Source organism: Semicossyphus pulcher, unplaced genomic scaffold (assembly GCF_022749685.1).
Source record: "Semicossyphus pulcher isolate SPU_LCO1_2020_fin unplaced genomic scaffold, fSemPul1.0.p SCAF_10, whole genome shotgun sequence".
In the NCBI taxonomy this organism is placed as follows: domain Eukaryota; kingdom Metazoa; phylum Chordata; class Actinopteri; order Labriformes; family Labridae; genus Semicossyphus; species Semicossyphus pulcher.
Genome location: NW_027211604.1, coordinates 13,350,762 through 13,378,750, shown reverse-complemented (window position 1 = coordinate 13,378,750; position 27,989 = coordinate 13,350,762). Strand labels below are relative to the sequence as shown.

The following is a 27,989-nucleotide window of genomic DNA, read 5'->3' as shown; positions in this document are numbered from 1 at the left end:
TTTATGACCATTTGTTTTTAGTTAAACGCAATATTTGTTTTGTTGTCTTTGGTCTTCTGAACTTTTTATCGTCATACTACACCAAAAAAAATAGACTGTATAAATACAGTATTAATAATTAAGTATTAATATATCTATATATACAGTCACTGGTTTTTATCAGTGGGCCACAGTCTTAATGACCGTTGTTTTGACAATATGCTCTCATTGTCCATTATTTTCATAATTGAAAATAAGCTAATTCCCTCAGTGATTCCTCGAGATTTAAATAAAGTTTGGAATAAAAAAGAAAAAAAAAGATTCGACAGAAGACGGTGACTTCAAAGACGTGTAGTTAGCTGAAAATCTTTGAGACTGTTACTTGTTGAGGTAGCTTTTATAGCATGAGAAGTTCATTCTGAGCAACTGCCTCATTGCACAGCTATTGCACAGCCAAACACCGTCCCAGCGGTATGACCGTGTCACTCAAAGCAGAGCCGGAGCTATGAGCATTTTTGCGGGCTACTGTCATGTCATCTGAGACATTTAATTGGAGCCGGGCCGCCACGGGGGTACAGCGGACGGCATTCCTCCTCAGCCTGCGCCCTGCTGTGTTGCTCTTCGCCGCGTGGCTGCTGTCCGTGGATAACATGTCCGAGCCCACGCAGAGCTGAACTGAGGGAGACCCTGAGAGTGACACCGGCTGTGACTGTGCTGGAAAACTTCTGAATCCAAAATAATTTAGCTGGAGACTAAAGAGGGAAGCGGAGGTCAGCTTGTGGAGAGAAAGTAGTGCCGTATTTGCGCTGGGACGTACAACCTGTTTTTTTTTTGGTTTGTTTTGGGTTTTGCTTTTTTACTGAAGAGACCTCAACAGTGGTCCGGCTGGGAACAGACGATCTTTGTTGAGGACTTCAACTGATACCTGATTTTAAACTTTAAAGTACGGAATTTCTCGGGTCTGGCTCGTGCTGCTTCAGGTAAAAACACCTGTTGGCCCAGAAGGGTCTCTTTCGGCTACTCATGCCAGGGTAGAGATAGTTTATGTATATGGAATACACTATTATAAATCATAATGTGCATTATACTGTATATCTTCAGTGGCCTAAACTCCACTATCTAATACTGTCATGTTATGATACAATATATGTTTTAGTCATTGTAAACAATAAAATGTACATTTTCAACTCTTATCCAAGAACTGAGAGAGCCATATTAAAAGTTCTTCTTTGCTGGTGCAGAAGGTCATTTAGGCATGTTGTGTGAGGCAGGGGGTTTAACAGGGTTAAAGCAGGCAAATGCCCTGATATAAAAAGCCTGTACCTTCACTGGAGGAGGGCATGCAAAATCCAGACCTCAGAGTCAGTCTGTCAGAGCTCCCTAATTATTTAATCCCAACACCACTCTAAATGCATGATGAAACCGACTGCTGTGTGTGTGTGTGTGTGTGTGTGTGTGTGTGTGTGTGTGTGTGTGTGTGTGTAAATAAGGCTCTGTACTTTCCTAGGTGTGGTTTAATTGCCTGCTTTATCAGGGGTTTTTTTCAACTTAACACTACACCTGTTGAGCTCAGTATTTAGCTCGAGTGACTCTCTGTTTAAGTCACATGATGTACTAGTTTGTCACAAAAATACTGTACCTTCAGCCTCTTAACTCAGATTGGTACTATACAGATATATTTACAGGTATAGATTCATCTATGTATGGATCAATCAGTTGTTTGTGCAGGAATAGTGAGGGGAACTGATTCACAGAAGCTTAGGTGGCGTCTTGCTTTTCCCGTCCAAGTAACTGTTCAAATGACTTTCACCTTAAATGAATTTAAAAGTAATTTTTAAAATCACAAGACTTATAAATTAGTAATAGATTATTAAAGTAGATCTCAATTTTCAGCTAGAAAATGTTTCCTTTCATTATCACATCATTATCTTCTTTAATAAACCCCTTTGATTGTGCTAACAGCTCTGTTTTGTGCCTGTGGCCTCGTGAAGGGATAAATGATCACCTCAACCAGAAGAGTGTCTCCTGATAAATCTGAAGTAAGAATCGCCTTCAGCCTCGACGACACATCAGGTAAACACACACACGGCATCCACACACGCTACCATGCTCCTCCACTTTCTCAAACAGATCCTAACAACTTATTTTCAGTTGAACACATATTACTCGGTTGATCATTTAGCGCCTAAGCTCGGGGGCTCTACTCTCACTATATTTCCAGTATGTGTGGAACACATGCACGACATTCTTCCCACCAAAACAGACCAGGCACAATCTGCCCCGAACAGCACCTCTCCTCACACCCTATCACTTTAACTGTGTTCATTCTTCTGCGCTGTAGCTGAGACAGGTGCTCCCTCTATTTCTGTAAGAGAGCATATTAAAAACCAACCACGCATGCATGCACGCAGCTGTGCACTTGCAAAACGTTTGCCGCGTGTGTGCACTAACTTTTATGTGAATACTTTTATCTTGAATTTTCACTCAACATGTGCGCAGTGCCTCGACTTTTCCACACTCTTACTCAAAGTTGTACCTATGGAGTTATTGTCAGCCGGGATGTTTTACTGCAGTGGGGCCGGCACTGGGACAGCAGCTGCAGCTATGCAATGGCAGAGTCAGGTTTCCCCTCTAATACTAACAGTGTCCTGCTGCCTGATTCACTGTTCAGCTTTTAGAATACTGGCCTATATTTATAAGCAGTTAACACTTCCAGTCCTGCTCCACCCATCTCTGATCCACCCTTGTCTTTCTCTTAGGAAGTGAGATGAAGGGCTGCAGTTGGAGTGACGCGCTCAAATCCCACTCTATCGCTCACACACGACAACATACCTCCTTTTGTTTCTAGCTAGTTATTTCTTCTCAACCTGGATTCAGATAAGTTCCAACCATCATTTTCCAGGGAAGCTTTTTTGATACATCTGAAAGATCACAGTCACTGTACAGGGCCTTCTGTAGTTGCAAGCACGATAACGTGCCGTGCTTAAGTCACACTTTCAGCTCCAGAGCTGCTCCCGCATACTCTGACCCTAACCTCCAAAATCAGATATTCCCCCGACGATCATGTTATCGTCTCTTTGAACTCGTGTTTCTCAGCAGGGGGACTGAGACCCTCGCTCCGTCCGGGGATCATCCTCTAGGCCCATCATGACTTCATGCCAGGCATAGTTATAACCCCACGCTGTGTCAATCCCAAGCATGAGAACTGTATTTATTCCACATCATAATTGGCCCCATGGCTGCAGGCTAATACTGCCGCTTTTAGACGGTTGCATCATCCCAGGATTCTCCACATGTGTTCCACAACTCCAGGGGGACATTACTGGCGAGGCAGAGGCTGGTGCAGACAACCTGTCTGTTTTTGTCTGTCTGTCTGGATCCCTCTCTGTCCATACATCTGGCCTGTCTGTGTTTGTCTGTCTGCTCACATACTCGTCTCTGTCTGTATTCTGCATGTCCCTTGGTCTGACAGCTCATTACTTCTGGGCAGTGAGGGGACATGGCTCATTCATAAGTTTAGCACTGTGTTGCTATGTTGTGGTGTCATATTAGAGGCCCCTATAGTGTTTCATTTTGGGCCGTTTTATGAGGCGGAGAAAGGCATTAAAGCAAGTGCCTGTAGGACAAGTCACTTGGCTGTACATGAAGGACACACAGCGAGCAATAGCAATGAAAAGACGTTTAACAGAGAATTCACATTGTCCTTCAACTGTCGCTTTTAAATGGAAAGATTGTTGCTTGTTTGTCTTGCCTGTTTTATTTAAAGGACTGCAACACATTTAGTTGTCAATTCCAAATGTCACAGCTCCAGGCAACGTCTAAAAAAAGAATTAAATCAGTCGTTGCTACATAATTCCTAAAATATAGATTTTACAGAACAATCTATCTCCTGCAAGTCTCCGCAGGCTGTTTACTCTCCTCACACTTAAAGGAGCACTGTGTAAGATTCAGGGCTGATCGAAGAAATACAAAATAATGCCACGTTTCTACACTTGACCGACATGGACCAGCCAAGCAATAGCTCTACAGTACATTTACACCACAATTTTCACAGCTGCTATAGTTCCTCCAGCTCCTCTCATTTGAAAGGCAAGGGTGCAATCTGAAGCCTCGCCACTAGATGCCACTAAATCCCACACGCTGGCCCTTTTAAACAAGATGAACTACTGTGAACATACATCTTTTGATGCATCTCCACACCTCCTCAGTGATTTACCTGGGATCATCTGGTGTTTCGGGTCTTTCAACATCACACACCCTCCTCCAGGCGACCAATCAAACCCCAGCTAGCTACCTCGTAGCCATTGAGGCTCTCTCTATGCCGCTTCGGTGGTGCTGCAGATGGCTCTCCTTATCCTCTCTCCTTTTGATGCCCAAGTTCCTGAAGGCTCCACCTGCAACCAACCTCAACTGAAACGTCACCACTAGATGCCACTAAACACACTGGTCCCTTTAAATAAGATGAAATACTACTTTATAATTCAGTACAAATCAGGGGAATTAATATATTTCTTACCCATCGTGAATTTATCCGACAGCGAAAGTCATCAGTAACTTTACATTGTAGGATTTTATCCAAAACAGTGATGATCGTCTCATCAGGAAATGCATTAAATACTCCATAATATATAAAAAAACTAGACGTCTATATGTTTACTTAAAAAAATGAGTGAAGGACTTTTGATTTCACTTTTAGTTTAATCCTACTGTACTTGAATAGCTCTAAATATAAAAAGGAGCATGATCGGCCTTAGTCTGGAAACATTCAAAATAGTTAAATTAATTCAATCATTATTTAATTAATGCCATGTTACTATATATTTTGCAATCATCTTGTAACTGAATGATGTGTTCTGTTTCAACAGATGTAAAAGATGTGGAGGACGTCCCTCAGACTTTCCCCGATCTTGAACGGCGATTACAGGTATGCAGCGCATGCCGAAGTATCGCATTACGATGAAATCTCACGCCGTATTGTCGTCATAGGGGCACAAGTGAGGACAGGCAGAATGTGGAAGAGAAGACAATGACTTATGAATTTTGCATTGCATGTCTGTGTCTGTTTTGCGGCTTAATGCTGAAGCTTTCTAGTGCCGAAAAAAATCATGTTATTCCTCTCTTTAACATTTTGGTCGTTGCCCTACTTGTATTATTCCTGCTGTCATTACTGCTCTGTCCCTCATTCTATAACTAACTGAAGACACGGGCAGAATACATTAGGAAATCATGTAAATCAAAAGTGACCTGTAATAAATGCAGGAATAAATTGGACATTATAGGCTGATGAAAATGTGTTGGTGGAATAAGGCTGTGTTCCTTTTATGGTCGAAGCTGAAGCTGTGCATTAGGACAAGCTGTGGTTAAGTTTATCAACCCTGTAAATCAATGTTTTCGCTGTGTGAGCTCACTCTGCTATTAGTGTTGTCATTGAATTATCCTTCAGCGAGCGCCAAAGCCCGGGTCACATAAAGTGCATGTTGGTTTAGAGTGTCAAATGAGAACAGTAGTAGCATGGCCATGAATGATAGCCTCCGTAGACTGTACAGCAGGCTGATAAAGGCTTAAAGCTTTCTGTTTTGTCCAACACCAGTTCTAATCTGGTGTCTGAGATGCTGCCATTACTCCAATTCTCTCACTGTAAGGTTGTAACTTTGTTAAAAGTTATATAGAGAAAGGTCAAATTAGGTCTCACTTCTTGTTTTTAAGGACACCAATCATTTTTCACCAGAAGGGAATTCCATTGACATTCTTCCGTTATTTTAAGAGATCACCTGTCAGCGATTAAAGTACGTGACATTGTTTCTACTGGGGCGCTATGGGAAAGGTCACAGGGTCACTGAAGTCTGAAGGAATAAGCCCTTTAGCAGGTTTTAGCAGGTATTAAACATGTAAAAGAAAAGGGAGGAAGTATAGAAGCATATTTAATCCTCTAGGTAGGAAAGTTTGAAGTGCTGTTCTAGATAACAGATCCAAGTCGAAAACAGCGCTGAGCTACTGCTTCTCTTCACTGTTGTCGCGCGTCTTTCTGTGACCCCTCGCAGCCCGTGCCCCCCTGTGTGTCTCTGAGAGAGAGCGTCCAGGTGTACAAGGAGCACTGCAGGATGGCCAGAGAGTTCCACCAGGTCAAACACGACATCGCCGTGCTCGAGGACCGCAAGTGAGTCCCTCCATATGCTCTTTTTAAAAAACAAAACACCTTGTGTCACAATGTCTGACTCCTGATTAGAAGTTGGCACACTCAAGTCCTGTGAAATGTAATATCTTTGGTCAAACAACAAAAAGCTAGTCTTACTTTTAATACGGTGTTTTTTCTCGACCAGTAAGCCCCATTCTGAGTGCGACATTAAAATGTCCACCAGATGGCACATGTTTATAGCTCCTATACAGTATTGAACACATGATTGGTTGAGAGCAGTTTTTTTTAAGATGATATCTAAACAGCTGGTGATGGATGCCTTTGATTTAAGATACATTTTTTAATCATTATAATAACTTTAAAATAGAGACAATGTCAGGCAATCCTGTTGAGTTTATTTGCTTGATTTTGGATCATATTTAAACAACGTAGCACCTTTGCTGGGGGGAAAAACTGACTTCAACCTTGACAAGTGTAATTGAGTTAGCTGTATGCTTCAATGCATATATGTACTGTGTATAAAGCGCACACACACACACACACACATACACACACACTTACACACACACACGGTCAAAACTGTCCCCTGTGCCCTCAGCAGCTGTGGGTAGTCTTAGCAGAGGGATTTTCAAGGCCCTTGCTGTTACCCCCACCACAAAACCTACACAGACACACACACACCTACACACACACACACACACTCACACAACCTACAGCAATTGGCAGTTCCTAAATCGAGAGCAGCAGGCAGACTCTGCTGGGATGAGTGTAGCCTTGAGTTTAGATAAGAACATGATGAGTCAGGCTGGTAGAAACTATTGGTTCTCTCTTTTCACGCTGTGGCTTATGCCAACATCCACTATCACACACACACACAAAGTAGATTGAGACACAACTAGAAACCAGTGAAGTAACATATCAAGTTTACTCTGACACAACACATACACTGTAAGGTATCACTGATACTCACACTTTTCATTAATTACAATGTTGAATTTATTTCCGTGAAAGTTTTAATAGTTTCTCCTATTTGTACTTCAACATCCACAAAGTTGTTTGATACAATGAATAACGTATTACTTTCCATTCGGGGAAGATTTAACAGAGAATGACAGCAGAGTTTTAGACATACAGTCAAGTGTTGCAATGATGGCAGCAGGAAGAACACTAGCATACTGTACTGGGTTTTTTCCACTTTGTCACTCGGCTTTAGTCAGTAGGAAACAATATTGATTTGTTTTCTCAGTGCGTAAAACACTGACAATGTCATTGATACTAACTACATAAATAGCCCCATTGTTAAAGAGCTGCATATACATGACTTTTTTTTTCCATCAGTTTTTTTTTCCATTGTATTTTTTTCAGATCTTCACAAATAACACAGACAATGCTTTTTTGTTGATGAAGAAAAGAGTGATTTGTAGAATTGATATCGCATTTATTCTTGATCCTCTAGTTTCTGGATTCTTCAGACTTAAAAAGACCTCGTCCCTTTTTCCATCTATGTTTGTCTCTCACACACTAACACACACACGCACGCGCGCGCACAAAGGGAAAAACATCAGCCCAGAAGCAATGCATCTAAACCCCCTATCTTTGACTGTAAATCTCACTGTCGTTTGTTTGTACTTGAAATATTTGTAGTTTAAAATCTGCAATTAATAATATTGAAATGACGTAAAAGTGTCAAATTTTATGCTACTGTTACACATAATTATACATACATAGGCCTTCTTCTCTTTGTTTACTCCATGTGTGTGCCCTAAAGTGTAAAATAAGTTAAATCATAAATGTGTAAACATAACTCAGATGTATAAAATCAGTATAGTATTATTCTTCCATACAAATGCCATTGAAGCTGCACAGACAGCCTGTATTGTAGAATAGAGACTCGCTTTCGTCTTTTTATTTGTTGATGCTGCCATTATGTGACTTGGCACTTCCCGGCGGTAATACAACAGTGACAGTGACACAGTCTCAGGTGTAAGGCCATGACGCACATTATACGAGTGTATGTGCGTAAGCTCACGCTGCCTTTCAAAGTCCAAATGGTGTTCTCTTCCCCGAGTGTGAAATCACTGTTTGCCAGGGCAAGTCAGATCACTCTACCTAAACCAGAACGGCAGCCCTTATATTTGATTTAGCTTTACTCGGAAACATTGTTGGGAATGGCATGGGGAAAATTTAGTTTGTTGTGATATGTATTTACGCATACATACATGTACTTAACCTTAACAAATTTTGGAAATGTTGTCTTCTTCTAGATTTTAACTTACTTGAGCAGATCCAACACCCTTGACAACAACCATTCTGTTTTCAGAGTTTAACAAAGTAAAGAATCCTTCCTACTTGAGGTACATAATGGTATTATGCTCTCAGTCGAGTCCTCCGTCCTGTGTCATGACATTCCCTCAAAACGCCTTGAGAACAAAGTTGGTCTGCAGGGCCAGTCTTAAAATGGTTCACCTCCTACCTTAGAGACAGAACCTTCTCAGTTAACACTGGAAACTGCTTGTCACCACCTGCTCCCGTTACATGTGGCATCCCCCAAGGCTCAACTTTAGGGCCTCTTTTATTTTTATGATACAGTACATGCTTCCCCTTGATTTTATTCAAAAAAATATAATTTCTTCTACCACCTCTATGATGATGACATTATTTTATCTACCAGTTGTACCTCACAGTGCCTGCTCACTGAACAACGTTTATATCTGTTTAAATAACATCAAATGCTTGATGGTGAGGAATACCCTTCTTTAACCTTTATTTAACCAGGAAGTCCCTTGAGATAAAATCTCTTTTCCGAGGGAGACCTGGCCAAGACAGCAAATTAGATCGTAAAGCGTACAGTGATGAGTGCGAGAGTCAGAGTTGGTTATAAATCTTAAAGCACTGTGGTACGCAGAGTCTGAGAGGTGAGAGTGAACAGGCGGCAGCATGCATGTAGCCTGCACCAGTTTCTTCCTGGTCAACATATTAAAACAAGCCTTATTTCTAAAATAAAAACCTATCCTTACTTTTTAGCAAAGTTTTCACTGTGAACTTTAAAAGAGAGTTTGTCATCCAACCAGAAGCCTAAATATTTATATGAAGACACTTCTTCAATACAGTCTCCATTTATAGTGTAAAGATTTATGTTGCCTGGGGGTTGGCAACGAGCCCTAGAGAAGGTCATAAATTTAGTTTTCTGTGCATTAAAACTAACTTGAGCCCATTGAGTGAGACATGGAGCTGTTTGCTATCATTAATAGCTTAGCTCAGAGAAGAGGCTACGGCTACTGTGTCGTCTGCGAAAGGTGCAATGTTGCAGTTTTCAAGTCCTTTCCAATGTTATTTATAAATATTGAAAATAAAATGGGAGCTAAAATCGAAACCTTGCGGGGACACCCTTGGAAAAAAAAACACATTGTGTGCTCTGAGATAATTTCTGAGCCATTTTAAAGCTGTGTCCCTTATTCCTATGTCACTTAATCTGCTTAGCAACAGCTCAACGTAAACAAAACTGCATTAATCATGTTTGGCCAACCTAGCTCCATCAACAATATACATTTGGGTCTCAGTCTGCAAACTGGCACAATGAGATCAAAAATCTTGGTATAATTTTTGATGTTTTGTTGAATTTTTAAAAGCAGGTTACTTTCATTGTAATGAGCAGCTTTAATCAGCTGATAAACGTATCCAAATTAAAGCTGTTTATCATGATAGTTGTTATAAGTACATCGACTGTGAAGCCCTTGGGGTCAACTCCCGTTGGTTTTACATATGCCTTATAAAGAAAGTGACTTGACTTGTTTATACCGTAGGACCAAGCAGCATGAATAAAACAGTTTGCAACAAATATCTTACTTATTTCTTCCAGGGTGGTTAGCTTTGTTCACCAGCTCAGCCTTTCCTGTCAATTAGCATTGTTTACATATTGATTTTTGTTTCCTCCCACATTCTTGGACAGCTGGAGAATCCAAATTGCTCATATGTATGAATGTAATTTATTTATTGAACTGTGAACCTGTTACGGCTGTTTCCTGCCTCCAGCCAAGTGTATGCTAAGACAGACTTCTCTTGACAAAGACCTAGGAGGGAGAGACAGAAAATAAACAGACAACCGCAGTGTTAACTGTTTGCAGATTATCGACAAACACTATAATTTCTCTCTCGTCTGTTCAGGCGTAAGTTGCTGGCAGAGCTGGTGGAGGATGAGAAGGTTGCCGTTGAGATCGCCCGTCTAGAAGAGGAGTTCCGGCGTCTAACGGAGGAGAACCGCACCTTGGTGACTGTCCACAACGAGCGCGCTCAACAGCTGGAGACGCTCTGCTTGACCAGCCGAACGTCGACGCAGGATTCCTCGTGACCTCTGACCTCCGCGGAACCTTAGACCTCCAAACATCCAGCTTGACATTCAGGCCAGGAAACCAACCAGAAATAAAGACTCATTCTACTCAACAACAGTCAGTGAATCAGCTAATTACAGAGAAAGGCGCCGTGTTTATTCATGTCTGAGTCATTTGTTGAAACCACAGACTTTCTGTCATCATCAGTGTGAAGCTGTTATAGTGATTCTACCAAGCTAGGACACAGAGCCACATCTCTGGGTGCTGTTTTCTTATTATATGATATTGCAGAAACTTCTTGGTCGCTATTACAATACCTCACAGAGTGTGTAATAATGTCGGCTGCTGTGAATGTGACCGCATACTCTGATATCCGTCTCAGGTCCTGTGGAGACTCAGATCTTTTCCAGAGGTCTTGTGAGGGAGCCAAAGGTGGTATGTTGTGGTCCAAATGTTGTATTTAGTGGAGTGTTTCCCTTCCCTGTCCCTCCTCTCTCCCTTACAAACACTTGCTACTAGTTCCTGTTATGATAAAAAAGGAAATAAGTGTTTCAGGCAGTGTCGGGGGTGAGGGAATTGAAGCCATTTGTGAGGAACAGTAAAGAAGGAAGGGTGAATGTCCATTTCAGTCTCTGCTGCGACACAACACTGTAGGAGTTGTACATTTTCTTTGATGTCTCACACACCTAGAGAAGTGGAAGTATACACTGTTGCTTATCGTCCTCGTCTATTAATAAATGCATTTTATTTTAACACCAGCTTCAGTTCCTTAGTTTCATTTCTCCAGGCCAGTGTTTATTGTCATGCTGCAGCGCTTACATGGAAAAAGGAACTACTTTTTTTTTTCGAGGAGAGGAGATTAGCTCACTCTGGAATTATGAAACACTCACAGGCTTCCCTCTTCCTCCTTAAAATCATGTGACACTTGCGACAGTGCTTTGTTGTGATGACAACTCCAATCTATTGTACTTTTATGCATGAAGGCGGGCTTTTTCTTTACAAAGAAATCACTAGTTATGTCTATTACTCCACTTTTGTTTTGGCAGTACTAGTGTGCCTGCATAGTAATCCTATCATGGTAATATATAATAGTTACAGACTCCTCAAAGGCTAGAAAAAGTCCAAACACAAGTCCAAAAATTAAATTACATTAGTTGTGTTGGTAGAGCTGTTAACTTTATCCTATCCCTGCCAGAAAGGCATGCTCTCTCTCTCTCTCTCTCTCTCTCTCTTGCTCTCTCTGACACAAAAACACATACCAAAGACTGAGCTCACACACAGATATGCTGCTACCTCGCAAAACAGCAAGATATGACACGACAAGGACCTGAGAGAAACATTAACCTTTAGAATACCATAAAAGCCTCGCTCTTCTTGAAACAGGTCAGTCTAAGTTGTTTTTTTTACACTCTGTTTTGACTCAAAGTGTATTTACAAGAAGTTCAGACGACTCTGCAGCTTAGGACACAGACAATAGACAATATCCCGTGTAAACACTGGCTTTATGTTCCCAGGCTCCGCCTTAATCTCTGCGTTGTGTTCAAGGTAAATCTTTAAAAGCACTTTCTGGTTAAAAAAATAAGAAAGCCTGATAGTTTACCAGACAGATCCAAGGGTGGGATTGGTATGGACGGGAAAAGTGCTTGCTCACCCTATATCAGCAGGAGTGCATGAGTCAGCACTCGCTCTGTTACACCCAGAGTTGTTGCGACACACACACTCACAAACGCCCACACACACACACACGCACGCACACACTGTCTCTCTCCCTCTCTATTATCTCTCCCTCCCTCCCGCATACTCGCACACAGGCCATATGACTGAGTCAAGCTCAGTTTTTAGTTTGTAGCCGAGTTGAGATAAGGCTTTCTGGGAAACGTAGCCTGTTGGACGGCATTCCAGTTAGAAATAACCATGTGGGCTCAACAGCGGGGACTTTCTGTAACGCGCTAAGAAACTTGGATTTATAGAGACATCTTTGAAAGGTAGGCATGTTTCTGTTCTGTTGTTCTGTTAAACTTTTTACATTTGTATCCTAAAAGACAGACAATGTGTAACCATACGTGTGTGTTTGCGTGTGCTTATAGATGTCCCTGATGGCCGTGTCTGCCCCCCGCTCGTCTGTGTTTACGTTTGAGTCTACGGTCCATTCCTCCCATGTGCTGAGTCGCCTGGACGAGCAGCGTCGCCGGGACACGCTGTGTGATGTGACGGTGGTGGTGGAAGGTCAGAGTTTCAGAGCCCACCGCTCGGTGCTCGCTTCCTGTAGCGAGTACTTCACGCAGAGGATCTCCTCCCTCACGCCGCACGGAGCGGTCGTCACTCTGCCGCAGGAGGTGAGATGTCACCTCGTAATGATGGACAGATGAAATGTAGATACTGTCATTACAGCAAGCCTGTGTAAAAATGAAGTGAGGCAAAACCACTGAGATATTATATTTCCTCAATAAGTGTTAATGGTTAATAAGGTGAATTTAACAGATGTGTTTAGTTCTATATTTTCAATACTTTTAGTCTAAACTTTTATCTTAAGATTTTATTAGTTTACACACAGTTTGTGACTGCAGTTTGCCCTTTAAAAGGCAGTATAGAATAAATTAAACCGCTCACACTACTTATAAAAATTTAAAGGTTTTTGGACTTTAATAGTTTCCAGTCTAGAAGATGAGACATCTAAGCAGATAAAAGGAAACTATAGTTCCAAAAAGGACTCGGGTGGGGGTTTAGACATCGTTTTAAAGTTAAAAAAAAATAAAAAGTAACATGGCCAAAAAGTGTCCAACTTGTTTGGTCTTCAGACTGCGACATATCAGCATTTTGACTGCTTCCCTGCTGGTTTAGCCATGCTCATATTTAGCTTAAATAACCAGATCCTTTTTTATATTTAATTCTTCATTGATTACGCAACTACTGAGTAATAAAAAAGACTCTTTAAATGAGAGGAACTGCTGTGTCGGACTTTTTCAGCTTCCATAGAGACTAGATTTTTTGTCACGTGTTGGTTTCAATCACACAAATGTTGGCTTTATTTTGCTAACCGAATGAAATCACAGTAATTCCTTTTTCACAGAGATTATAGAATTAACCTATTGCCATCCTTGGTAATGAACCAGAGAATACAACATGCTCATTTATGTCATTTGCCTTCTCTTACAGGTGACAGCCGCTGGCTTCGAACCCCTGCTGAAGTTTGCTTACACGTCCAAACTCCTCTTTGGGAAAAATGACGTCTTAGACATCCGCAACTCCGCCTCCGCTCTCGGTTTCAGAGACTTAGACGAGGCATGCTTTGATTTCCTCCTCCCTAAGTTCTTCTCCAGCAACGAGAACTCTGCTCCTTTTCACAGAAAGACCTGCTGTGAGAAAAAATGCAAGAGGCGACTATCAAAGGACGACATTGTCATAAGCTCTGACGAAGTTCTGTTGGATGAGAAAGAAGTCAAACCAGTTGCTGACTCACCATTTCAGCAGGAAGTGGCTGCGCTCTGTAACAAATCAGAGAGCAGCCAAATGGGAAGTCTGAACAGCTCAGGCGCTCTCACACCTGTAGCTGAAGAGGCACATTACCGCTTTAACCAGGGTCCAAAGTATCGCAAGTTCCAGCTGGCGTGCGGGAAGGAATCTTGTCTCACAGAGAAAAGTGTGAACAGTCCAGTTACAGTGATCAGGAATGATTGTGACCTCTCCTGCTCCCGTCACTCTAGTAGTGTGAACAGTAAGAATGAAACTGAAATTGAGTTCCCTGGAAATTCATCTTTAAATGTCACCAGACAGAGCAATGGCGAGGCTGAGGACCCGTACAAAACTGAGAAACATGACATTAAAACAGAGGCTGGCGAGGGCTGGGGGGAGGTTGATATGGAGGTGGAGGAAGACATCAGCTTTTCAGATAAATGCAAAGTCAAAGCCGTCGACTCATGGCCAAGTACAGGGACAGGTCAGGGGCCGTCAGGGTTAATAATACACCACTGCCCCTTGAAGACCCTCGTTAACGGCCCTGCAATCACTGGGTCACTGGGGCACGAGAGGTTTGTCATGGACATTAAAGAGGACAAGGAAACAAGGGAGTCTGGTGTACTAGTATCCATTCATCGAAAGGCAGAGGGACGAGAGGAAGCCAGGCAGAAAAGTGAAGAAGATGAGATCGAAAGAGGAAAAGAGGGAGCAGCCATGTCAGTAAATCACGTCAGAGAGAGGAGCATCGTTGAACGGGAGGTGGCCGAGCACCTCGCCAAGCGGCTGGGCTCTGACATTCACTCATCTCATCTAAACTTCCAGGAACTTGATGCGGGAAGCTCCTCCGACACGGGGAGCGGACAGGGTGTACGGAGCGCATCTTCAGAGTGGCTCCACCTCAACCTCAGCTCCACAGCAAGCGCCAGCTGCCCCTTTTTCCAAGATCTCGACCGGAGCAAATGTGCGTGGAAGAGAGCGGAGTTGTCGGAGTGCGAGGGGGCGTCTCAGTCGGGCGTGTCGTCCCTGAACTCGGGGGAGGATGGAGACTCGGAGACAGAGACGGAGGGGGACAGTGAGGCCTACACGAGAGAGAGGGCCAGACAGGTGAGCAGGACATCTATGACTCAATGCTCCGCAGCTCCTGTTCTTTATATCTGTCCTGCTGCCACCTTTAAGTGTGAAGTTCATCTTGTACTGAAATCATCCACTTGAATAAACATCAGCGAGCTCAGCCTACCTGTAGATTACTTCACCTTGTTTGTTTTAGATAAGAGAGCTGGGAACATGTACGGGTTGAGAGTATAGTGTGTGTTTGAGTGTGTGTTTTGTTAATTAGTTCAGAGTCCAGTCCAGCTGAACTTGACAGCTCAGCTTATTGAGTTACCAATGACGACAGGCGACACAAACAACAGGTGTTGAGGAACTTCTCCCGCTTCTATCCAGACTGTTGATTAGACTTAAAGTATGAAGAGAGCAGACAAAGCTCGGGTGATTTCAGAGGATAAACAGCGCTTTTATTTACCTTACTGAAACCGGTTAGAGTACTTTCCTGTCACACATTGGCACCAGCAATTACCCAGTACCTGACCTCTGCTTTGAGAGTTAACTCCTCGTATTTCTGTATTCAATCATTAACAGCTTGGTAGAAATATAACCCACTATCATGACTACATATCCATTTAGAGTTCAGACTCACTTTCTCTCCTCTCCACACGTTTTATGTCAATCTTTGTACTTTAAACCCAGCTAGCAGGGAACGTTCCCATAACATTGGCTAACATTACCTACAGGTTCTACTTACGTTTGAAAGAAAACGTTTTAATCTAATATTTAAAGAACGTTTTAAGGATGTTAATCATTTCAAATAAAGTTCTTGTAGCGTTAAAACTTAAACTAAGACTATTAAAAAGAACATTCTGGGAACCAAATAAAAACTTGCCGCTCAAAACATTGCCAGAACATCGCCAAAACATTCTCAGAACGTTCTTAGAATAAAACATTTCCAGCTGGGAAACATTAAGATTTGTATAATTTTCTTAAGACTCATCATTTGATTATATAAATATTTCTAAACATGATCAGACAACCCAATCAAAACCATTTCTCCACCACAGCACAAGCCTGTTGCATTAAAAGCACATTCATTTGTTCCATACACTCACGTGCTCTCCCTGTCCTCTCCTGTGTAACCTTTACTTCCTGTTTGCGTGTCCTCAGATGCAGTTGCCCTTCTCCGTAGACTGGATCGTGGACCTGAGCAGAAACGACTTCCAGCAGCTGCTGAAGCAACAAGTGTTTACACGTGAACAGCTGGAGTTCGTCCATGATATGAGACGACGCAGCAAAAACCGCCTTGCAGCTCAGCGGTGCCGCAAAAGGAAGCTCGACTGCATCTATAACCTGCAGTGTGAAATCAACAAGCTGGTAAACATGTTTCTTTTATGGTTGCACGATATTATCGACACGGTATTGGTATCTGCAGATTATGGCTTGATAATGACATATCGGCATCAACAGATATGCCATTTTTCTGCCGATATTTTCCACCGATAAAAAGCGCTTTAATTATTCCTAAATGCTCGATGATTCCCTATAAAAGCGTGATGTAATGTTACAACATCAACATTAACAAGTGTGAAGAAGGGTGCAAGATGTCTGGCAGTTTTTGGCCACTACGATAAGAGTAGGCATGATATCAATTCCACTACAAGGGAGACTTGATGAAACATGTGCCTTATATATCGGTATCGAAATCAGTAATCGGCGATTGAAAATATCGGCATATCAGATATCGGCAAAAAATCCAATATCGTGCATCCCTAGTTTCTTTTAATCATTGCATTTTTGAAGCCATCTCTTGTTTACATAAATGTTAATCACATTTTGTGTGCTGCTTGCGTGTGTCGCAGAAGACGGAGAGGGAGAAGCTGATGACGGAGAGGAGCCACCTAAACCAGATGAAGATGAAAACATGCGACAACGTCTCCTCTCTATGCCAGAAGGTCTGCAACGAAGCCAACCTGCAGCCGGAGCAGCTCCAGGTGCTAACCAAATACACCTCCCCGGACTGTCCTCTGTCCTCCGTTTCCCCTCACATAGACGCACTCCTTTCGCAGCAAGGGCTGCAGCACCAGCTTCAGGCTTCACTCTCGGCCTTTTCTGTGGGTTCGCCTTTTCACCAGTACATGGCATCTGAGGAGGCGTCGTCCAGATCCAGCAGGGATACAGTCACAGGAGATGGTCAACGTTAGCTTTAGATACACATCCAGCACACATGATGCAACTAACATGGATTCTGTGGTTATGCTGTCACACTGGTTGTGAAATCAAAGGTATCATATGGTATCTAAGGACGTAACCCTGGACTGTAGAGGATAGGCTGCAATCTAAAGCAGTGGAACACATCATAGTGTGACAGGACATTAAAAATGAGAAGGGTTTAATCAGCACAAGTTTGAATCTAGTCCTGCTAAAGTTAACACAGGAATACATTCAAGGTGTCCAAATCCATTCATATTATTTTTCCACTCTTTAAGAATCTGTAAGGACCTTTTGTAGCAGATTCTTCCAGCTTTGCAAATGGATTTCTACAGTATTCCGGCTAAAAGCACAAGGTAACCAGAGCAACCAGAGTGCATCTACGAGTTATTCAAAATGAAGACGATCACAACTTTAATCATAAATCAACGGGAACAATAATCACTGCCTTATGACCTCAGGATAACTAACCCGTCCTTGTCATGCAAATATATCCTTTTAATTGTTAAAAAAAAAAAAGCACACTTTTTGGTACAGTTTGATAAAAAACAAGATTCTCAGGTCATAATAGGAGAATTCAGCACACACACAAATACCTCTTGCAGACTGTGTTGTCTCTGTCCTCTCTGCGGAGAGTGAAACACAGAACAACATTTTGCTCCAAAGCCAGACAAATCAACAAACAGACTTGACACGGCGTGCGATGTTTACCCTCTGGCTGTATGTCTGACTGTCATATTTCAGGCTGTCATTGTGGCCGCCTGACCACAGTGACGCAGCTCTTCTCGGCTGCACACTCACACACACACACCTCTCAGAGCTTTGCTTTACTCACTGAAACGGACCTCACAAATATGTTTAAATAAGTGTAAATAAACCACACCTTTTCTAGGACCAAAGCTGCCTCACAATGAGTCATGGAAATAGTTGGAAAAAGTCTCACATTATGTGTCTGTTCTTTGTGTTAAACACAAACCTCATTATCTTTCACACCCTTATCTAAATTACAGACACGGTTCAAGGGAACAATGTTGCAATAACTCACTGATGGCTGCAGCACGAGCAGGTTTGTGTTTATATTTTATGTCGTCTGCACCATCAACAGCTGTAAATATTTAGTGCGTCACATCCATTACTCCTACTACCTTTTAGCTTTTCTATTGACTTTCACTTCATCATTTTAAAACAGAACTTCTCTTAGAAACAAGTATGGAAATTTCTCCCCCTGATTCCTCGTGATCTAATTTCACTGTCTTACATGTGCATATATTTATTAATCGTTACAGTGCATCTGTTCTTGAATGATCTGACTATATTATAAAATAAATTTAAATACAGAAAGCATTGATTTTTTTAGCACGAAATGCAGAGTAACCACTTTGTATATTTGAGGACAGTGAGGTTTTAATGTGTGAAGATATCCAGTGATGGTTAATGACATCAGAATGTTTTATTTCCTCCTACCAAGGCAACTTTCACTGGTGCTTATCGCCCCCTAGTGGCCGTACACGCACACACAGTCTACAGTGATGTACAGATGTATGCTGCACACATTTTTCTACTGTTTTTTTGTATTTTTTACTGCACAAAAATTACTTTTTCATATTTCTATGACAATGTCCGAATGGATTCATGTCTTTTTTTTAAAAACAAAAGTGACACTGAACAAATCAACATTAAAACAAAAAATGCTTTAAACACAAAAAAAGATGTCTGTCATATTCCTTTACTTATGAAGACGGTAGTTAGTGCAATGCGGTGTCAGTGAAAAAGCATCTGTGAGGTTAATGAGATGTACAATCTGTCGGCGTTCAGTGTGAGTGATGAATAGCCGGGCTCGCGGGGTCTTCGGAGGACTCATCTTTCAACCTGGACAGTTATATTAATGATTTAATACCTCGCTTAGTCTTTCATGTGCCTCCCTCCTGAATCTCCTGCTGTCTGTTACTTTTAATCTACTCTCCAAGTTCCTCTTCCTCCCCCCTCGTCCCTCACCCTTTCTCTCTCCCGAGGCCGTTATTTTATTTTTTTAACATAACGTAATACTCCCCAGATGATTACAGACCTAAACTAAGGTCCGCAAATCAGTTATGCTGCTCATTCTCACCAGCTATATTAATGCCCCTCTCATAAAGGGAGAATTTAAGGAAGATCAGCTGGGTGTAATAGATGTTGGCACCGGGGAGTGGGAACCGAAAGTGGCTGAGGTCCCAGGGCTTACAGATGAGAAAATCAGCCTGGTAGAGGAGGTCATTTGCTCGTGGTTCACACGCTGTAATTAGGCTTCAAATCCAGTTATTCTCAAGTGGCTGCACTTGACTTTACCGCAGGCTTGTGTGTGTGTGTTCCTGTGTGTGCATCCAAGTGTTTATCTTTGTGGTTTTTCTTCAGAAATAAACTGACCATTAAAGTCCAGTTGGTATGAATCAGAATAAAAGAAAGGTTAGCAAATCGAAAAGAAAATAGGGGTAGATTAGTTTTTAATTCCTGCGGTGTTCCTGGTTTGCCAGCAGGTGGCGCCACATGAGCAACTATTGACAGAGAGGGAAGTGAAAGAGGTTTGATCACATCCGCCTAAGTCTCTTCTCTTTTCTTATATTCGTGTCGCTGAATGCCTAAAAGACTCTCCAGATCTGCATGTGTTTAATCTGACTGAATGTGTTCTGATTTTATTCATCGTAATGAGTTATAATCTGCCTGGAAAATCTCTCAAAGGCTGTTGAATGCGGCCTGTTTGATGCTTCTGTTTACCTGCGCGCACCCCTGATGAGCTGCCTCTAACCTTTTGTTGCTGCAAGACTTAAGAGTGGCTTTTATTCCATCTCATTATCTTCTCTCACTCGCTGCTTTCTACCCATCTCTCTCCCTCTCTCTCTCTCTCGGAGAGAATATGTGGGTGTTTTTTTTCTGTAGGTGGTTCTCTGGCAGAGCACAGCGAGCTCAATATGTTGGGCTCATAATCCCAGTAATGAATAGTTAGATCCGTGCCAACTGCTGTCGTAGAAGGAGTTAACAAAAGCAGAAGTTTGGGGACTTTGTTCCAAAATGAAATTAAAGTTTAATCTTATTGTATTAGTGTTATTTACATCTTTTAAAATGTAATTAAAGTTCTGAAATGGCTACAAACCACTGTTACATCACCAGGACGTTATTGAAGTCAGAAGAGAGCTTGTTTCTTAATCATGTACTTCGTTTATTTATGTCTTTTTGATATTGGTTGATGAATTTCAAGTGACAAAAATGTTGTTTTTATATCCTTCTTTGGATCATATTATAAGTTGTTGGTGGTGATGTCTTCATGGGAGCCAAGAGCAGACAACCAAATCTTATCCCTCAGGCGGAGAATAATCCACTCAGTCATGTGGCTCTTTAATGAGAACCTGAGGGTCCTGGACCAGCACACACACACACACACACACACACACACACACACACAGGCACACACACCACATTTTTGGAAGCAGATTCATTGTCTCCTGCAGCGATTTGTGAAGCTAAAGCACCTCAGTGATCATGAGGCTGTCAAACGGTTCATTCCAGGTCAGGAGGTTAAAAGGCGTGAGACTACTTTGCTGTCACGTTTTATTAATGTGTAACAAACACGGCCGAATGTGTGAAACTACCTCATTTATTTTTATTACTTTACAATAAATAAAGTACAAGAACAATCCACAGGTCAGCTGCAGTTCATTTGTGGGTCAAAAGAAAAGTGTACACCTTTGTCCTGCAGAGACAGACGTGTGTGTGTGTGTGCGAGCGTGTGCGTGTGGGCTTGCAGCTCTTTCTAAAGTTCAAATCAGCCTAAAAATCTATACCAGGCTGATGTCACGTGATGCATACCCTTACATAACCTCATGATGAGCCAGACTGGTGCTGTCTGCGTGCATCAGGCCTTCATGTGCACGCTGTAAAATCCCACCAAGAACACAGACTATGATGGTGTATGACACTGCTGTGATCAGGCTTATTACTGCAGACAAGAGAAAGAATGTAATATAAGTCATAATATGCTTCCTGTAATTTGTGTAAAATGGCAACAGACGACACAAAGCAATCAATTTCACCCGGGGTTCGGCTCATTTTACGCCCACGGACTCGGCTCACAGGGTCGTAAAATTTTATCTGTCTTACATTACTGTAAGAAAAAGAAAACACAGCTTTGACAACAGTGACTATTTCCTGCTGCAGAGTAACACAGATGGGCAGCAAAAAGAGGCAAAAAAAGGGCACAAAAATTCAACCAGTGTCAACTTGTTGGAGCGTCAATAAACCAAACTGCGTCTGTGGGTGTCTGTTTGAGCCTGTGCAGGTTTATGTAATGTGCAGTAGAAGCTGGATGTGAATCAGAGGAGAAAGTAGAGAAAAGGGGGGCAGGTGACATTTAAAAGAAACACATCCATGCTGAGCGAGGAGTTTTTAAGATAACAAACAGGAACGGAGGAGGGAAAAAATGGAACAAGGACATTTACAGTGGAAGGATCCGTGTGTGTACATGTGCCTGTGTGACTTTGTGTGTTCATGTGTGTATGGTTTTGAGTACAGCAAGAAATAGCTTCACACAGACGTTTGAGGATACCCATAAAGAAGACATGATCTAGTTACCATGGATACAGAGGGTTCGGCTCTGGCGGGCGAACTCATAAGACTGTCCGGTTTACATTTGAAGACAATCATCGCTCTTTTCCTTCCATCACAAACACACACAACGAAACAAACACGCCTGACCATCCTTTCATCGCTCAAAACCGACCATCTCCAGTAAAACTCCACAAAGGAAGAGTCACGCTACACACGCAGCAGGATGTGTGTGTGTGTGTCTAAATGTTAAACCCTCCCGTTCTTTGCAGCTGCTCGCCTCGAACAAGTTGTTGCTATTAATAGGAGCGCATTGTTACTTAATTTGCCTGCTTAAATAAGACTTACACAATGGTCGGTTGTGGGAAGTATTTTAAGAAGATTAACATGATACACTAACCAGCATTACACTCATAAACATACTGTAAATAAATTAAAAACATAACAAAAATACATGTGCAAATTCACATATAACACTTCTCAGGAGCCACTGAAAGTCATCAATACTGCTTTCCTTCAAGTCTTTACACTGTATGTGGAGGTGAGGGAACATATAATCTTGCACAGATAAAAAGAAGAACCCCACAAGGCATGATTGGTGGTTTGATACATACATAAAAAAAACATGAACAGGAGTGTTATGGCTATCTGAAGTTATACTTCTAACTCAGTCTATCAAATCAATGTGCAACTTCTAAGTCCATCCAATCCTGCAGCAAACAACACTCTTCCTCTCCGGTTTGGACCAAAGAAACTGTTTCACAGGTACGTCCAGGTAACTCCTTCGGAGGCCTTGTACCTGTCTCTCTTTGTCCACCTATGTCTCTATTGTATTCTCTCCACACATTAAACGCTCCGTCTTTATTTGAGGCAGCCCGAGCAGCTCGACTGCTTGTTGTAGTCATACTGAGGAGAGATGGTGTCGGGTACAATGCTTTTCAGGATCTCATTCTCTGTGGCCATGATTTGCTTGACGAGGAAGTTCGCCGCCTCACAGATGTTGAGGTTGTCCTAAAGGAGAGAGAGAGATAAACTGCAGTTAGAAAAGGCTCCAGAACATATTTGAACTTATTTTGTGTAATACAAAAGAGAATAAAACACATTTATGAACCCAAGAAAAAAATCAAGTTTCAAGTAAATTAACATTTATTTTTGACCTTTGGTAAACTAATTTGAATGGTTTATATTTCCGTGAAGTACATCAAGTCCCAGCTTCATTAACTTCACGTTACAACATAACAGTGGTTGCTTACAGCATGTTCCAAGTGCAGCTAGCTAGCATGCTATCACCTTCCTGTGAGCAGCGCCATGTGTGCACACTGCACCTTAATGTGTTTGAAACCACTTCATACGGATGCTGCAAACATTGTTTTCTAATTGCTACCAAAGCAGGACGCATGTTACTGTTTGCACAGCAAACCCCTGACACCTTGGCACCTCATAACCTTTGACCTTTCAGAATGTTGAGTCTTGATGCCACCAGAACGGCAGCACACTTATGCTGCTGCAACACGCTGGTGTGGACAGAGGACGTGCGAGAGAAGACAACATCTGCAGATTTTATAGATGTGTAAGTACTGCAGAGTTGTTGGGTTGTATGTTCGTATGTGGAAGGATATACTGTATAACTTTATTTTAAATTCTATTCAGCGTCATTTTCCATATATATTATATTTATAGGGAAAAATGTGATGAATACAACACATAGAATCAACAAAAGTTTGATAAAGCTTCAATGATATGTCAATGTGATGAGATTTTGTTATTTGAATCCCCAGAAATAAACACAACCCCCCTAAAGGTGGAATTTTTTAACACAAGGCAACTCCCCCCCCGAAACACTCCGTTACGTTAAACTTCCCGTAAGTTGTTCCGACCCTGCTCTGCAAATTTATCTCACAGAGCCACTTTCCATGAGGATATGAAATTCCAGTTGGCTCTGTGGGGATGTGTTCACTGACTGCAGCGACCTGAGTGGGAGATGATCTCCCCTGAGCATGTCAGCCACTTACTGCTAAGGCCTGCAATCTGGCCAATTCATTACTATGATGATGATGATGAATCATCAAAATGATCTGTGAGCATTTCAGGACATCTACACTTATTGACAATGTAGCTTAAAGTAATGTGAGGACATCGATACCATCATATCATGCCTAATCTAAAGCGACCGACCGAGTGACCGTAGATAGGTAGAGTGGGGTCAGTCTCCTCAACTACCATGTATTTCCCAAAATGGCGAACTAATTCTTTAACTGTTAAGGTCACATGATTGATAATGATTGATGAACTCTAACCATACTCTCGTCTCACCTTGGCAGAGGTCTCAAACCAGCCGACAAAGCCGTGGTCCTTACAGAACTGGTCCATTTTGATGCCATTGTTGGTCAGCTCCCGGCCCTGGTCACACTTGTTAGCCAGCAGCACGGTGGCGATGCTCTGCCCGTCGGCCAGCGTCAGTTTGGAGTCCAGGTCCTCTTTCCACTTGATGACAGCCTCGAAGGTGGTGTGCCGTGTCACATCGTACACGATGAAGGCTCCCATGGCTTCCCTGTAGTACACTCTTGTCATGTTTCCAAAACGTTCTTGACCTGTGGAGAACACAAACACACATATAGGAGGCTTAAGCCATGACTGTTGCAACATTGTGGTTCCCAGCCACCAGTTTGATGACAGATTGTCATTGTTTTCCTGCATTTTGGCAGCCAAACAACTTATGCAGCCTGCAGAGCCTGCCTGCTTTTCCATGAAACGGCACATTCCTGGAGTCTTACTGTCACGTTGCACTTAACCAGTAGGTCAATGCGACTGCTTGTTCCTTCTAGTAATAGGCCTACTTAAATTAAACCTGTAATTTGCCCAACCTGTACTAAGAATTAACTTTGACCCCAACTTTAACCACCTTTATATTGTATAACAGACTTAATATAGCTATCTGAAATGTCTGTGTGCGTGTATGAATGTTTGTGTGTACCTCTATGCTTCTGTATGGAAATCAGGCCCTTGAGGAGTGGGCTAGGACAGCTGTCAAAACTACATTCCCCGGGGGTGTGTTCTCCTGTCTAACATGAGTTTTTTGGTCCAAAGCAGAGCATGAAGGCGTGTGAATGCTGCCTCGTTTACATATAATGCCCTCTGTGTACATGTTTGATAAATATTAATGCGTGAATCTCCACTTTTCGCAAATTTAAAAAGGACAAAGTGCTGTTTGCCTCATGAGTACAAGGAAATGGAAAAACTGACAAGGACATGGATCGAGAACTTCCCCCTTCTGGTCATTACTCACAAGGGACTCTCGTGCGGTATTCTGACAGCGTCTCAGACAGACACACACGTCACTCATGTCACCTGACACATTGTCATTTATTAGGCTAACGTTTACAAGCTAACGCAACTTCAAAGTACAGCCAGTACTGTTATGTAGTTTGTCCCTAAATTTCAAGCAGGTAGGACACTAAATGAGACTTTTAATCTCATTTGAATGGTCTAAATTAAGTGTATGGAGCATGTGCCTGCACGTGTGTGCTAATGATGTTTGTCTTTTATTTAGACTACAATGACACCCCTGTGACCGGCCTTTAAACCATCCTCACATGAGTTGTAATCACATGATGCAGGACGCAGGACCATACCTTGAATGAATGAATGACTCAATGACAGCATGCTGGTCATCCCTTATGGAACAATAAGTGTGTGTGTGTGTGTGTGTGTGTGTGTTTGAGAGAGAGAGACTAGCCTACGGTTCACAGTGACAGTGCATCTTTGAGCTGTGGCTGTTTCATAATTTTTTACAACTGTCATGCCTCACTGTCAATTTCAAAATCATTTTTATCTCCTAAAACCATCAACTCGATCACCACGATGACAACCAGCTTCCTAACATTTAGCCTTTTAAGGTTATGACAGGTTCCTTCCTTACGGCACATTTTAACAAATTTTAAGTTGCATATGGTGCACAATATTGACGTATTAAGTCCATTAAGAAGCTGTTTAGGACTCTGCATATGATTTACACTGAGTTTTAATTGTGAGAGCTGAAGATAACGCTAAAAAACATTAATTTCAGTACATTTTCAATTTGTTTACCTGCAATGTCCCACAGCTGGAGTCGGACAGTCTTAGAGTTCCAGTTGAGCACCTTCAGAGCGAAGTCCACCCCGATGGTGGCCCTGTAGTTGGTGGAGTATGTTTGATGGACGTACCGCCTAATGAGGGACGTCTTCCCGACCCCCAGGTCTCCAATAACCAGCACCTTGTACAGGTGCTCCTTCCGCAGGCTCGGCATGCCGTTGGTGTGAGAGGAGTGGTTCGTCATTCTCCACCTGTCGGAGTTTCAGCAACTTTGAAGCTGTGAGCGAGAGTTTAATTCTTTACCTCCCCTTCCTGTGTTTCCCGTGTATCTCCCTCTTCGGACGCGTTCAGGACCCGCCCTCCCTGTGGGGAAGTGTATTTGTCAGTGTGTTCACTGCTCAGAGGCAGTGCTCGGGAACTTGTGACCTCGCCTCCTCACCCCGAGGAGATGAGCAGTGCGCACGGTTTGCTGAAGGCGCCTCACAGTGCGGTGGTTCCTGTTAGAGGGCTTCGTGTTTCTCTAGTGCAATAAACTGACATATTATGCAACTGCTGTCATGTGTTAACCTTTTGTGGGCTGCACACTATCCGGCCAGTAGTTGCCCCTGTGTTTTTTATGTAAAAGTGTCCTTTTAAAATGCCAGATTTAAACTCCACAGTTCGTCGTAATTTTTTCCTGGAGGAAATGCTCATTTATGGCTACTTTTACATGCTGCTCATAAAGCAATTAAAGCTCCTGTGAGGAGTTTTTTGGTGGTTATGAGACATGAAATTAATTCTGATGACTCTATATGACCTACAAAAGCAAACCAGACCAGCAGTTACAAGATTGATTATTTATATATAGTTATTTTTAATGCCTGAAACTGCTGGCTGGGGGGGGTAGGCATCAGACATAAGCGATTAACTGCACGCTGCCTTTGTTTACATTCTTTACATTTTAAAAAACACCATTTAAGCATGCAAAGAGATAAGAGGTACGGCTTTGTCCACAGGGGGCGCCAAAATCAACACAAACTGAAAGTTCCTCACAGGCGCTTTAAGGAAGCAGGCCTAATGTCAGTTTATCCATGTCTGTGTAAAATCAAACTCATACAGTATTTCAAGGAAATATGGTGGTGCGATTAGACTCATTATTAAAAGGCTTTCACAAATCCTTATCTGGTACCTTTTCAAGACATTTAGCTACACACGTAACACCTAGCTTTGCACACGCTCTCTTGTAGTTTTATAATCATATTAGCACTAATATTTTCACAAACTACAGGGGTAAACCACCTTATTCTTGTTTAAAAGAAAGACTTGGTTGGAGGTTGAATAATGCAGAAAAGCAGGGACATAATATGAACAAGGAATATTCAGCCATTAATAGACTAATGGCCCAGAGAATATTAATATAAAATCCTGCTTAGATGAATATTTCCCCCTGATTTTGGCCATATAATAATCACTGTGTGTATGAAAACTTCTAACTAGCATGCCAACTTAGATATCAGGAAAGTTCCTCTGAGTTGAATCAGAAAAACATTACATAAGAAAAATAGACTGACGGTACTCAGCAAAGTAATTAAGGTTACACACCTGCCTGAATTTGCACTTAGAGTGAAAGACAGATGCAAAGAGGCTGGCTGTCTCGTCACTCAATCTGTACCTTCAGCCAGGTTTGCGGCCTTGATTCACAGAATCAGCTGTGATTGGTCAGAGCTGAACTCTTCTCTACATAAGGACTATTATGTCATATGAGGAGGTGTTCATTGAACTACACAGGACATCGTTCAATGAATGCCCTGACATCATGCTGCCTCTTGCCTTTGTGTAGCTTCATGTGGGACTTCAGTAAAGCTGAACCTTTGCCAGTAAAGCTGTTGCCTTCAATAACATGTATGCCAAGTCAGGGTGACTTAGCTGTAAATGTACATATGTTTCCACAGACACAGCCACCATGTGATAAAGCCACAGATAGAGATGATGCTTGTGTGAATCCGACGTAGTCTGTGGGAGTGAGAGAGAATCATGAAATGCCTCAAGGTCTAAATCAAGTTTGTAAGTTTAGTTGACACTTGACTTGGTTCTGCAATAAATCCATAACTTTACTAAGGTTATTATGGTCAATGTTTGCTGAAGGTGTTAATTAAGCTTTATGGTCGCTGTGAGGCTGGAGGTTGTGTTGGTGCTAAATTTACAGC

At 42.1% G+C, this 27,989-nt stretch overlaps 3 protein-coding genes across 4 annotated transcripts; 2 read left to right on the top strand and 1 right to left on the bottom strand.

The window, feature by feature from the left end:
• Positions 1-873: 873 nt before the first annotated feature.
• map3k7cl (map3k7 C-terminal like) lies at positions 874-11,159 on the top strand. The gene is made up of 5 exons (XM_069676770.1): positions 874-959; positions 1,942-2,052; positions 4,845-4,903; positions 6,021-6,136; positions 10,280-11,159. Exons 2-5 carry the CDS (start codon positions 1,977-1,979, stop codon positions 10,461-10,463), a joined length of 435 nt encoding a protein of 144 aa, XP_069532871.1. The 5' UTR covers positions 874-959; positions 1,942-1,976; the 3' UTR covers positions 10,464-11,159.
• A 578-nt stretch (positions 11,160-11,737) lies between these two features.
• Positions 11,738-18,850, top strand: bach1b (BTB and CNC homology 1, basic leucine zipper transcription factor 1 b). Of its 2 annotated transcripts, none has more exons than XM_069665241.1 (5): positions 11,738-11,826; positions 12,531-12,779; positions 13,600-15,003; positions 16,117-16,323; positions 16,809-18,850. In XM_069665241.1, the coding sequence occupies exons 2-5, from the start codon at positions 12,531-12,533 to the stop codon at positions 17,148-17,150; spliced, it is 2,202 nt and encodes a 733-aa protein (XP_069521342.1). In that variant the 5' UTR covers positions 11,738-11,826; the 3' UTR covers positions 17,151-18,850. The 2 variants fall into 2 exon arrangements, with proteins under 2 accessions (XP_069521342.1, XP_069521335.1); XM_069665234.1 differs by lacking the exon at positions 11,738-11,826 and adding an exon at positions 12,311-12,428.
• A 3,015-nt stretch (positions 18,851-21,865) lies between these two features.
• Positions 21,866-26,231, bottom strand: rab38b (RAB38b, member of RAS oncogene family). The gene is made up of 3 exons (XM_069677308.1): positions 25,819-26,231; positions 24,046-24,323; positions 21,866-22,743 (listed from the first exon to the last, which is right to left on the bottom strand). Exons 1-3 carry the CDS (start codon positions 26,045-26,047, stop codon positions 22,594-22,596), a joined length of 657 nt encoding a protein of 218 aa, XP_069533409.1. The 5' UTR covers positions 26,048-26,231; the 3' UTR covers positions 21,866-22,593.
• Positions 26,232-27,989: the final 1,758 nt, after the last annotated feature.